Source organism: Gekko japonicus, unplaced genomic scaffold (genome assembly GCF_001447785.1).
Source record: "Gekko japonicus isolate JY-2015 unplaced genomic scaffold, Gekko_japonicus_V1.1 scaffold641, whole genome shotgun sequence".
Classification (NCBI taxonomy): domain Eukaryota; kingdom Metazoa; phylum Chordata; class Lepidosauria; order Squamata; family Gekkonidae; genus Gekko; species Gekko japonicus.
Genome location: NW_015177027.1, coordinates 40,866 through 52,321, shown reverse-complemented (window position 1 = coordinate 52,321; position 11,456 = coordinate 40,866). Strand labels below are relative to the sequence as shown.

At 48.1% G+C, this 11,456-nt stretch overlaps 1 protein-coding gene across 1 annotated transcript in view; it reads right to left on the bottom strand.

Moving 5' to 3' along the window:
• PPP2R1A (protein phosphatase 2 regulatory subunit A, alpha) overlaps positions 1 to 8,936 on the bottom strand; it is a 34,644-nt gene extending 25,708 nt beyond the window's left edge. The window contains exon 1 of the mRNA XM_015427855.1: positions 8,794 to 8,936. Coding sequence (XP_015283341.1) covers positions 8,794 to 8,871 — 78 coding nt within the window. The 5' untranslated portion in view covers positions 8,872 to 8,936. The remainder of the gene's footprint in view (positions 1 to 8,793) is intronic.
• Between the last annotated feature and the right edge of the window lie 2,520 nt (positions 8,937 to 11,456).

Sequence of the window (11,456 nt, the reverse complement as noted above, 5' to 3'; positions counted from 1 at the left end):
AGTCCTAGGTTACAAACTGAACTCTCCAATGCAAGAACAAGATGCATTTCTTCCTTTAGGAGGTGCTATTGTCAGAAGACAATAAAAAGGTTTCAGTTTTGTTTTTGCATGTGGGTGGGTATTCTGTTTGTAATAATTGTTTGGATACACTATATTTTTAATATGCTAGTTGTGATAATTTCATGCCAAGTAAAAATGTCCATAGTCATATTTTATGTTCCTAAAGTAACAGAATGACTTTCAATCTAGAAAAGACAAAAGAAATGCTAATGCAGCATTTTTTCAATTTTTCCAAAAATTCCATTCCCCCCCCGAAAAAAACTGGTGAAAAACCGGGGTTTTTTCCGAGCTTCAAAATTTCCGGAAATTCTACATCTCTAAGCAAAACACACGTGGAAAAGGCAGGGAGGACGACCAATGCTCCCTCTAAGCTGTGGAGTCTTGTGAGCAAAAATTTTACTTTGTGAGCTACTGGCATTAAAACTGCGAGCGAGCGATTTGGCTGCTGCATCAGTTTGCTCTGGGGCCATCCTTCCGGAGCTAAGACAAAAATATGTGAGCTGGAGGCTAAAAAACTCACACTAACTCAGCTTAGAAGGAACACTGGGGCGGACCCAAAGCAATAGGGGGAAAACGAGAGACAGAAGTGACAGTACGGAAGTGCGAGGCAGTCTTCATGGACTCCCGCTGGATAAGACTTGTTGGGAACGCGGCCCGCATCCTCCGAGAACTCGGACTGCATCTGAAACTCCTCTACTGATCTGCCCCGTTATTGCAAGGGACGCATGTGCAAGAATGGCAGAAGCTCAAATTAACTCTGGAGCATCACACACAACCTGGACCAATGAACAGATAGCAAAAAACAAAACAAAACAAAACAGGCTATGCAGTAAGAACCGGACATCAGTCCAAGCAGCAGGTTACACAGACGACAACCAAACTCGCCTGTTCCAGAGTCTTTGCTTCGCATTCCCCAGTGATCAACAGATTCTGCTGCATCAGTGCAGATCCTTCGCAGGACCGTGACCCAGCATCTGGCCTACCGCTTCTATTGATCTAGGAGGCCTTATTTCTCCAGTCAACACAGGAGCGATCCGTGTTCATTCTGGTACCTTCAGCTACAATCTAATGGGATACTTACTAGGGAATAAGCCCAGCTGATCCCAACAGTGAGACACACACACAGGACCAAGATCCTGACAATGCAGGCGCCAAAGCATTGGTGCTGTCCCCTAAATATTTTGATGCCTGAGAGACTTTTCTCCCCACAAGGACTCAGCTAACAAGTCTCGAAGACGATAGATCAAGCTGGGTAGCTGTGTTAATCTGCCTGTAGCAGCAGAAAAGAGAAAGAGTCCGGCAGCACCTTGAAGACGAACAAAATTTGTGGCGGGGTATGAGAGCAGTGACTCACAAAAGCTCATACCCTGCCATGATTTTTTTGGGGGGGGGGTCTTTAAGGTGTTCTTGGACTCCTTCTCTTTCCTGAGTCTCCCGACATGTTCAGAACAAAATCAATGCAACGTTTGAGTCCAATGGCACCTTTAAGCCCGACAAAGTTTTATTTAAGGGGTAAAGCTTTCATGGGCAAGCACGAAATGGGTCTGAGGAAGTGTGTTGGCCTTAAAGGTGCCACTGGACCCAAACACTGGCTGCGGTCACACGGAGCATTAGCCACGCTACAGAGACGGAAGATAGGTGGATTTTCCGGGCGCAATCACAGCGCCACATCTGGGAAGCGTAGCGCTCCTGTGGCGAACCCGAGGCTTCCCGTCGAAGATGCGGGGTAAAAAACTAGTACCTCCGAGGTACTAGTTCCCGGAAACTGCAGGGCAAGGGCGGGCGCCTGATCGCGTTTCCGGTGGTAGGTCGTGGCATCCGGCGCCCACCCATGTCCCCACGCAAAAAGTTTTTCCCCCCCAAGTCTTCACGGGATGTGCACAAGCACCCAACGGCGCATGTGCACACTTCGTTTAAAAACAAACAACACAGCCCCCTCCTCTTTTCCGTACCCCCCCAATCCTGGCTTGGCCTGCTCAAGAGGAACTCTCTGCACTGGGCGACAGAGGGGGAGGTGCAGGGGGGCGTGGCGGGAGGGCAGCCCGGCCGAAGCTCCTCCTGGAGGAGACCGGACGGACGGAGGACACAGTTTGCATTCCTCTGCAGCCCTGGAAGGGGCTAAACCCATGGAGCCTTTTGCTAGGGAGGCCGCTTCTTTGCTGCGCCCCAGGATTGTCCTGTGATCGGCACCTCCCCCCTAACCACGGGACCTCGACGAGACGTCTGATTGCGCAGCCGCGCGTTATTTTGCTCCAGGGCAAAAAGCCACACACCCCCCGCATTTTCCTGCCCGTGTGACCGGGGCCTTTGTTCTGCTGCTTCAGACCGACATGGCGGCCCACCATGTGAATTTACAAGTCAACAGAGGAGAAATTCACATGAGCCCATGGTTATCTTAACTACAACCATCCCGTATGAGCCATTCCACTTGGTCAGGCTGTCCCAGACCTTCAACCGCTTGTATTTCTAGTGCTCTATCAAAGAGGCTTGCAGTAGGCAAAAGCAACAGTTCATTAACAGATAAGAACCGCCTATGGGGGGGGGGGGGGGGGGGGGGCGGAACCTGCCCATCCAGGGCTCTTACCTGGCCCACAAGCAACTGGTATGTATAGAAATGTACGTTACTCCCCCTTTTATGGTATCCCTAGGAAAAAAACTAGGAAGCTGTGGTGGCTCAAGTGGTTAAGACGCTGAACTGCAGGCTGTGGAAGGTCGGTAGTTCAGCAGTTCGAGACCCGGGTGCCGCATGACGGAGTGAGCTCCCATCTCTAGTTCCAGCTCCTGCCAACCTAGCAGTTCGAAAGCAAGAAATTGCAAGTAGATAAACAGGTACCACTTCAGTGGGAAGGGAACAGCGTTCCATGCGCCTTGGTGTTTAGTCATACCAGCCACATGACCACGGAAACGTCTTTGGACAGCGCTGGCTCTTCGGCTTTGAAACGGAGATGAGCACCGCAACCCTAGAGTCGAATTCGACTGGCTTTCGAGCAAGGGAATCTTTACCTTTAGGGAAAAAAACTAGTCTTGCATATGATTAAATACATTTATTGGGGATTTTCTAGGTTCCCTAGTAAATTAACTGCTTTAGGAATCAATTGCTTTTGTTTGTATTTTGAGTTTAAAAAATAATATTGTTGATTGGGTTTGCCTGCGTCCTTTATAAAGTTTATATCTCCAGTACCTGGCATTACACTTTACAGCACAAACGGCCTGGCCCGACAAAGTGACATTTATGTCAGACCCGTAACAAACGAGTTTGACACCTCTGGCCTAAGGGTTCATGGTCTTATCTTCCTAATATCTCATTACTGTTGCCTGGGTGGCTAATTCCCTGTGCTAGGGCAGCGCAAAGGAGGAGGACGCAACAGATGGAAAAGCAGCAGCCTCAAAGGGTCAGGACTGGCCTTTGCAAAATCACACCTAAGCGTGGACAAAATCTGCGATAGCGCGTTTTGGAGGCATGCCACCAACAAACATGCACAATGCTTCAGAGTTTTTTGTTTGTTTGTTTAATACGCTATCGTATAGGCCCACACACTGCTAAAAAAATTATTGCTTTTGGCAGAGAGAGAATGAGAGAAAAGAACAAATGCTCTCTACGTTACAAGCTTTCCTTAGTGCGGTTGCCTGAAGGTGACTTGTTATTCACCATAAGTGTGCAGGCACACAACTGTTTTTAAGGCTAAGTCTTACACTCGATGTACCCCTCTCTCTTTTTTTATTTTACTCTTGCAAGGCTTGAAATTCTTCACTCCATGAACACAGCACACCGCAATCAGCATTATGGCTAGAGAACAAGAGAAATAGCAGCTCCCGGAACTACCCTTACTACCGCTACATGGCTGTGCCCGGGGATCAGGCACACCAAGTCCCACCCTGTCCCGCTCCCCCTTGCTGTGTCACCGGGCCGACCTGCTGAGCAAGTCCCAGTTTTACCTTGGTATGTCCTCAGAGAGGCATGCTTGCATACAGAACCCTAGGCAGGGCTAGGGAGGCAGGGAATCAACAGGGGCTAACAAATCAGGCCTGGCACACAGTTCAGCTTAGTTTATTGTGATACAAGATCAGCTTGGCCTGGAACACAAACGCACAAGACTTGCTGCTTAAATCACTTCAGGCAGCCACCGTTTTTGCCACCCTGATGCTGTGAGGGGTTTAGCAGCACCCAGGTTCGCAGGCTCTGGAATACCCTTCCAATCATCTATTAGCAGCCTTTTCAGTATTAGCTAACAGAGGTCATTTCGGGGGGGAACGCAGTTCCCCCGGGTGAGGTGCAGGGGGGCGGGGCACATGACAAAGCCCCACCCCCTGCTTTTGGCCGCCCCGCTTTAAGCCCTCATTCAGCCAGGAGGAGGCAGGAGAAGAGGGAGGGTAAGTTGCTTCCTCCCCGCCTCTCCCCACCCCTGCCTGCCTGGGGCCTCACACTCCCGCTGGCCTTGCAGGTCCACCGCCGGGCCCCTGATTTCAGGGGGTGTGGCATATGCTAATGAGTTATGCTAATGAGTTCCCCTAGCTCTTTTTCTACGAAATGACCCCTGGCTATACAGCATCCGCAACGGGCACAAGTGCCGCTTTACATGGCCTTCATAAAGAAAGGGAGAGGACTCTGCCCGCCAGGTGCATACAATTTAAATTCAACGAAGGGGGAAAAGAGACAGGAAAGCAAGGGATGGACATGACCAAATGCAGCAATCCTTCACTACAGTCCAACCAAAGCCAGACAATCGTCACATTTTCCGTTCAGAATTCTCTCAAGCCCCGCATCAGAGATCAGCTGCATTTGTGCATAACCGTCCTCCTGTGACTCCTCCCTACTTGCCATTCTACCTCCCCCCCCCAACTAAAATTCAGAAACATAAGCATCTCAGAGCGAGGATCTGTATTTTTACTTATGCTACCCTAAAAATGACCACATGCAGTTTTATATATAAACAGGGCTATTTTGGGGCAGGAACGCACAGGAACGGAGTTCCGGATGGCTTCAGAGTTGGCCACACCCACTACAGCCAAAACCTCTGTGTGCGTGGCTACACAGGGAAGGCCTGGAGAGCGCCCCCCCACGCGCGACTCCGAGGCAGGTGGGCCAAGAGAGCCCTGGAAGGATAGTGGAGGCATTTAAATGCCTCCCCATGCCTTCCCCGGCCTGTCCAAGGGCTGGCTTACCTGAGCTCCCCGCAGCCACAGGGTGCCCAGGCAAGCCAAAGGAAAGGCAAGGGGTATGGCCTAATATGCTAATAGATTTCTGCTGTCAGGTGTGGCCTATTATGCTAATGAGTTCCTGCTGGCCTTTTTCCACAAAAAAAACCCTGTATATAAACAGAACCAGCTAATTAAGGGATGCATCCGAAGTGTTGCCTCTGCCAAATCCCATCATACCCACAACAGCCATGTAGCCCTACAGGAGACAATAGGGAAGAATCCCGCCAAGCCATCCACAGAAGCCAACAGTCGTGCCTCTGAGCCAACTCACGAATTCCTTTTGGGTGGGCACCAGTGTTCCCTCTAAGCTGAGTTAGTGTGAGCTAGCTCACAGTTTTTTTAGCCTCCGGCTCACACATTTTTGTCTTCGCTCAGGAAGGGCTCCAGAGCAAACTAATTGATGCCGCAGCTAAATTTCTCGCTCACTGTTTTAATGCCCGTAGCTCACAAAGAAGAATTTTTGCTTACAAGACTCCACACCTTAGAGGGAGCGCTGGTGGGCGCCATGCCCCCTTGTGTCTCCAGATCCCCAATTCCTGATATGATCTCATGCATAGACAAGATCTGCAGACAAGATATAGCGTCATCCACAAGCCAGTCTTAAGGGCCTCCTTTGTCACATTTCATCAGCAACAACACTTCTCTCACAGATCAAGGAGGGTAGCCCTGTTACTCCGTCTGCAGCAGTAGAAAAGAGAAAGAGTCCAGCAGCACCTTAAAGACTGACAAAATTTGTGGCGGGGTAGGATCTTGCGTGAGTCACTGCTCACTTCTTCAGGTACCTGAAGAATCTGAAGAAGCATCTGAAAAAGTTTCTGAAGTGAGCAGCGATTCACGAAAGCGCCTACCCTGCCACAAATTCTGTTAGTCTTTAAGGTGCTGCTGTACTCTCGCTCTTTTCTACTTCTCTCACAGAAACAGAAGTCCAGTGGCAACAGAAGCCAACAAAATTTCTTCCACCACCTCCTGAAGGGAGCTTTGAGTCACCAAACCTTGCATCAGAATAAATTTGGCTGCTCTTTAAGGCAGACCTGGACAAATGTTCGTTGGCTCTAGGGGCTAGCCCCAAAATTTAGGAGCCATGCTCATTGTCCAGCCTTCAGAGTTCCCTTTAATGATCACACTTCCTAAGGATTGCTGCCACAAACTATAAACTCTTCACGGTTCCTCATACTTTTATGGAAGCTATGGCACAGTTATTCTATCTGTCTATCTAGTACTGCTCATATGGCTATCACCTTAAGTAGAAACTAGAACCAAAAATATTTTAAAAGACCTTACTCAATTATCGTAGCATATAAACAGGGGTAACCATGGCTGCCACCACCACAGCAAAGCCTAGCCTAACGTCTTCCCAGTTCCTCATAATTTCATTATTCCTTTTTAAAGCTCCATTTAATCGAATGTTAAAGCCAGTATAGGAAGCCACTGGACCTCTACCACAGAGGAATAGGGTAAAACTAATGAGGAACAACTCCATGCACCTTTTTATGTCATACAACAGAGCATTCTGGTGGGAAACAATAATCAGCTTTGTTCCCCTTCAGTGGATCACTAAGAGATACAGCAACAAAATCATTGTTGCAATTTCCTGGTGCCACCGTGGAATTTCTAGGCGCTATGGCGACCTGGGACTTGTCAAGCTCTGCCTTTTTAAAAAAAAAAATGTAAAATTTGATTGAGTTTATTACAACATGTATACAAAACAAGAACACAAGAGTATCATACAACCTTGTGGTAAGTAAGATACTGAACATATAATATGCCTAGAATGTCATACAAAATTAGTTCTCTATTATGCTGCATTAGAGAGATGGATCATAACACTGAATTTAAATCAACCAACTACCAAACATAAGAACATAAGAGATGCCAATGTTGGATCAGGCCAAAGGCCCATCCAGTAAAACACTCTGTATCACACAGTGGCCAGAAATACCAGGTGCCATCAGGAGGTCCACCAGTGGGGCCAGGACATTAGAAGCCCTCCCACTGTTGACCCCCCCAAGCACCAAAATGACAGAGCATCACTTGCCCCAGAGTCCCTATCTATACCTTGTGGCTAATAGCCACTGATGGACCTCTGCTCCATATGCTTATCTAATTCCCTCTTGAAGCCGTCCGTGCTTGTAGCCGCTACCACTTCCTGTGGCAGTGAATTCCAAGTGTTAATCACTCTTTGGGTGAAGAAGTACTTCCTTTTATCTGTTCTAACCCGACCGCTCAGCAATTTCATGGAGTGCCCAAGAGTTCTTGTATTGTGAGAAAGGGAGAAAAGTACCTCTTTCTCTACCTGCTCTTTCCCATGCATAATCTTATAAACCTCAATCATGTCACCCCTCAGTCGTCATTTCTCCAAGCTAAGGAGCCCTAAGCGCCTTAACCTTTCCTCATAGGGAAAGTGTTCCAACCCTTTTATCCTTTTTCCAAAGCTATAATATCCTTTTTAAGGTGGGGTGACATATCATACAACCTTTTAAAAGTCAGATATTAAGCAAGTCCATATGAATCAATGTTTTAGGGACCACATTGTGAGAAGTCAAATAACCTAATACAGGAAACCACTTTACTACAAATGTGGAGTATATATCCCAATTCATATTACACTGAGTTATTTGATCAGTGATTCCCCCGCCCCATTATATATAGATTCCATATCTTGTTATGGCACATATTTGTCTCTCCAAGGTCTGCCTTGAAGCGTTACTGGACTCCTGGTCTATTCTGCTGCAGCAAACTGATGTGGGATTACCCCTATGGAATTAATATCACTCAGGTTACATTAAAAAAGAGCAAGAGTCCAGTAGCACCTTAAAGACTTTAGATTCCACAATGGGATTCCACAATGGGATTCAGCACCAATTAAGAGCGATGCATTCCCTAAACCCCCCAAAAGGGCGAGGCAGTCCGGAGTGTCACATACCCCTATAGGCATCACGAGGCCAGATCCAATGGGCCACCCCCACTCCCCCATGGCCGAGCTCCCGATTGGCTCCGCAGCATGACAATCATCCCTTCCCCCATTGAAACCCAAAGGAACTGGGGCTTGGCCAAAAGCATCCCAGCCAAGAAAGAACAAGCAAGAATGACCAGGCCCCGCCCCCTCCGCATAAGGCTTTCTTCTGATTGGTCGGCACGCTTCTGTGTAACAAATGGACTGGGCCCCGCCCAATCAGAAGCCTCCTTTCACGAATGGGAGAAAAGGGAAAGCGAACACGGCGACCACTCTAGGTTCTGCGGTACCAAGGAAACAGGTGGCCCGGCCAATCACGTGGTGCCTGTCTTTGCGGCAAACGAGGCCAAAAAATACAGACCCTCCCATTAGCCAACACCCTACTCCTCGTTTCCCCAAATGAAAACCACTGCAACCAATCAAGTACGGCCTCTGATGGCGCACGTACGGGTTGTCACATGAAAGACCGCCGCTGATTGGACACTGTGCCGGGGACCCGTCTCTCGGGCCTCTGCGACCCAATTAGCCCACAAGCGCTACCCTTCAATACACAGCAAAGGGTCCGCAGTCACGGCCAGTACCTGGACGTCCTCGTTCCGCAGCTCGTCGATTAGTACAGCAATAGGGTAAAGCGAGTCATCTCCGTCGGCGGCCGCCATCTTAGCTCCCGGCTCCGGTTCTGAAGGGTGCGCGGGGTTCACGCTGAAGCCTTGCAGGGGCGGTTCGGATGCCATTGGATGCCAGGGTTGTGACTCCCGGCCGTTTCATTGGTTCATTTTTTTTACTAACCCCGCCTCTCTTATACGTCTATTTGAGTACTGCTTCCATCAATCACCATACTATTCGCCTAGTCATTGGAGGATCTTTTACGTATGCGCCCAGCCAGAAAAAAATTGGGGAACGAAGAGCCGAACTCCCACCCCCTTTCTCTACGTCTATTGGCTGAATCGATTGTCTCCCCAGCCTTCTTGATAGCGGAATTGGCCCAGTTTTATATCTGCAAGCCTATCAAACCCGCGAGACGGTTCTCTGAACTCCGCCTGAACGTCCCTCCTCCCATTGAAGTGCTATTGGATACATCTTAAACCCGCCCTCATCTATTTTAATAGGGATTAGGTCTGTGAGAGACAAACTCTCAATCCAATCGCAGGTCGTTGAAGGCTTCGTTGAATCGGGAGAGGCGGGGGAGAAAGAAAAGCAGCGGGAAGCGTTGCCTAAGCAACCGTACGTTACGCTTGCAACCGGGGTAACGGCCCTGTAATGACGTCTCCACGTGGGTGATGTCCTTGTAGGTTGTATCAGGAGGGCCAATAGAGGATATGACAAAATGCATTTTATTGCTGCAGATATAGAGGCCTAATTTTATCCTTAGATTCCGACTTTTTTAATGTTTTGGAAAAAATGCACATTTTATTTCTATGTCATAATTATTTGTTTTGTTTTTATTCGTTGTTGAGTACATATAATTTATATACTGTTGTTATGCTATTGTTAAATGTATATTTTATTTTTTGTGTGTTTACTTTTATTTATTTAACTTTTATCTATTTATTCCTATGGATTCAAACGGTGTTAACCTTTCAACCATCCTGGGTCCCAGTTGCCTGGGAAAAAGGCAGGCTTCTACATATTTTATATAACTGTTTAACATTAACTAACTAGTATTTCTGCAACTTGCTTCTATCAACTCAGCAATCGGTCCCACAGAGGTCAATGGGACTTACTCCCAAGTAAATGTGTGTACATTTACTAGCCATGGTTAGTTAAATTCAGAGGAAAGTCCCATTTGGTCCAATGAGATTTACACTCAGGTAAGTCTGAGGTGGTGGTTGTTGTTGTTCAGTCGCACAGTCGAGTCTGACTCTTCGTGACCCCATGGACCAGATCCCGCCAGGCCCTCCTGTCTTCCGCCGTCCTCTGAAGTTTGCTCAGTTTCATGTTCGTTGCATCTATGACACTGTCTAACCATCTCCTCCTTTGCCGTCCCCGTCTTCTTTGACCTTCAGTCTTTCCCAGCATCAGGGTCTTCTCCAGTGAGTGCTCCCTTCTCATTTGGTGGCCAAAGTATTTGATCTTCAGTTTCATTATCTGGCCTTCCAGGGAACAGTCAGGGTTAATTTCTTTTAGGATTGACTGATTTGTTCTGTTTGCAATCCAAGGTACTCTCAAGAGTCTTCTCCAGCACCATAGTTCAAAAGAATCTATTCTTCTCTTCGGCGCTCGGCCTTCCTTATAGTCCACTGAGGTTGTAACACAAAGCATTTTTATGAGAGAGCAACCTTTTAACTTAGAAGCACTAAGTACACTTAACATTGTGTGTTCAGCATACCTGAACTAGTAGATCAGTACACTTGGTTTCCCCAGTGTGGTAAGTAGGTTTGCCAACTCCAGTTGGGGAAATTCATGGAGATTTGGGGCTGGAGCCTGGGGAAGAGCAGGGTTTGGGAAGGGGAAGGACCTCCATGGGATATACGGTCATAGAATCATCCTCTAAAGCAGCTAGGATTGCAGGTCTGGGTTAGAAAATACCTGGAGGCCTTGGGGGTGGAGCCAGGAGAGGGTGGAGTTTGGGAGGGGAGGGGCCTCAGCATGGTACAATACCATTGAGTCCACCCTTCAAAGCAGCTATTTTCTCCAGGGGAGCTGATCTTTGTCAGCTGGAGATCAGTTGTAAAAGCAGGAGATCTCCAGGCCCCACCTGGAGGCTGGAGACCCTAAAAGCAGCCATTTTCTTCAGGGAAACTGACCTCTCATCTGGGGATCAGTTGCAATTCTGAAAGATCTCTAGGCCTCAGGCCACCAGCTATGAGTTGGAAAATACCTGGAGGTTTTGCGTGTACAGTGTGGGGAAGGCAGGGTTTGGGGACGAGTGGGACCTCAGCAGGATATAATGCCACAGAATCTATCCTCCAAAGTGGCCATTTTCTCCAGGGCAACTGATCTCGGTTATCTGGAAATCAGTCATAATAGCGGGATGAGGTTCACGACCCAATGGACCAGGCCCCACCTGGGTAACTCTTGGGGCTAGTAGTAGGTATTTCAGTTCACAAAATCAGCAGGGAAGGGAGAGGTTTGAGCTCGCTTTCTGTTGTGTCCTGGGAACCAACACAAGGCGTTGTGATGTATTGAACCGAGTACTTTACACTCTCCTTGTCTGCCACGGTCTGAATCTGAATTGGGCCCCTGCACAGTTGGGAACTGAGTTCCAAGCACAGAATTTGTAGCGCATATCTGACCCTATATG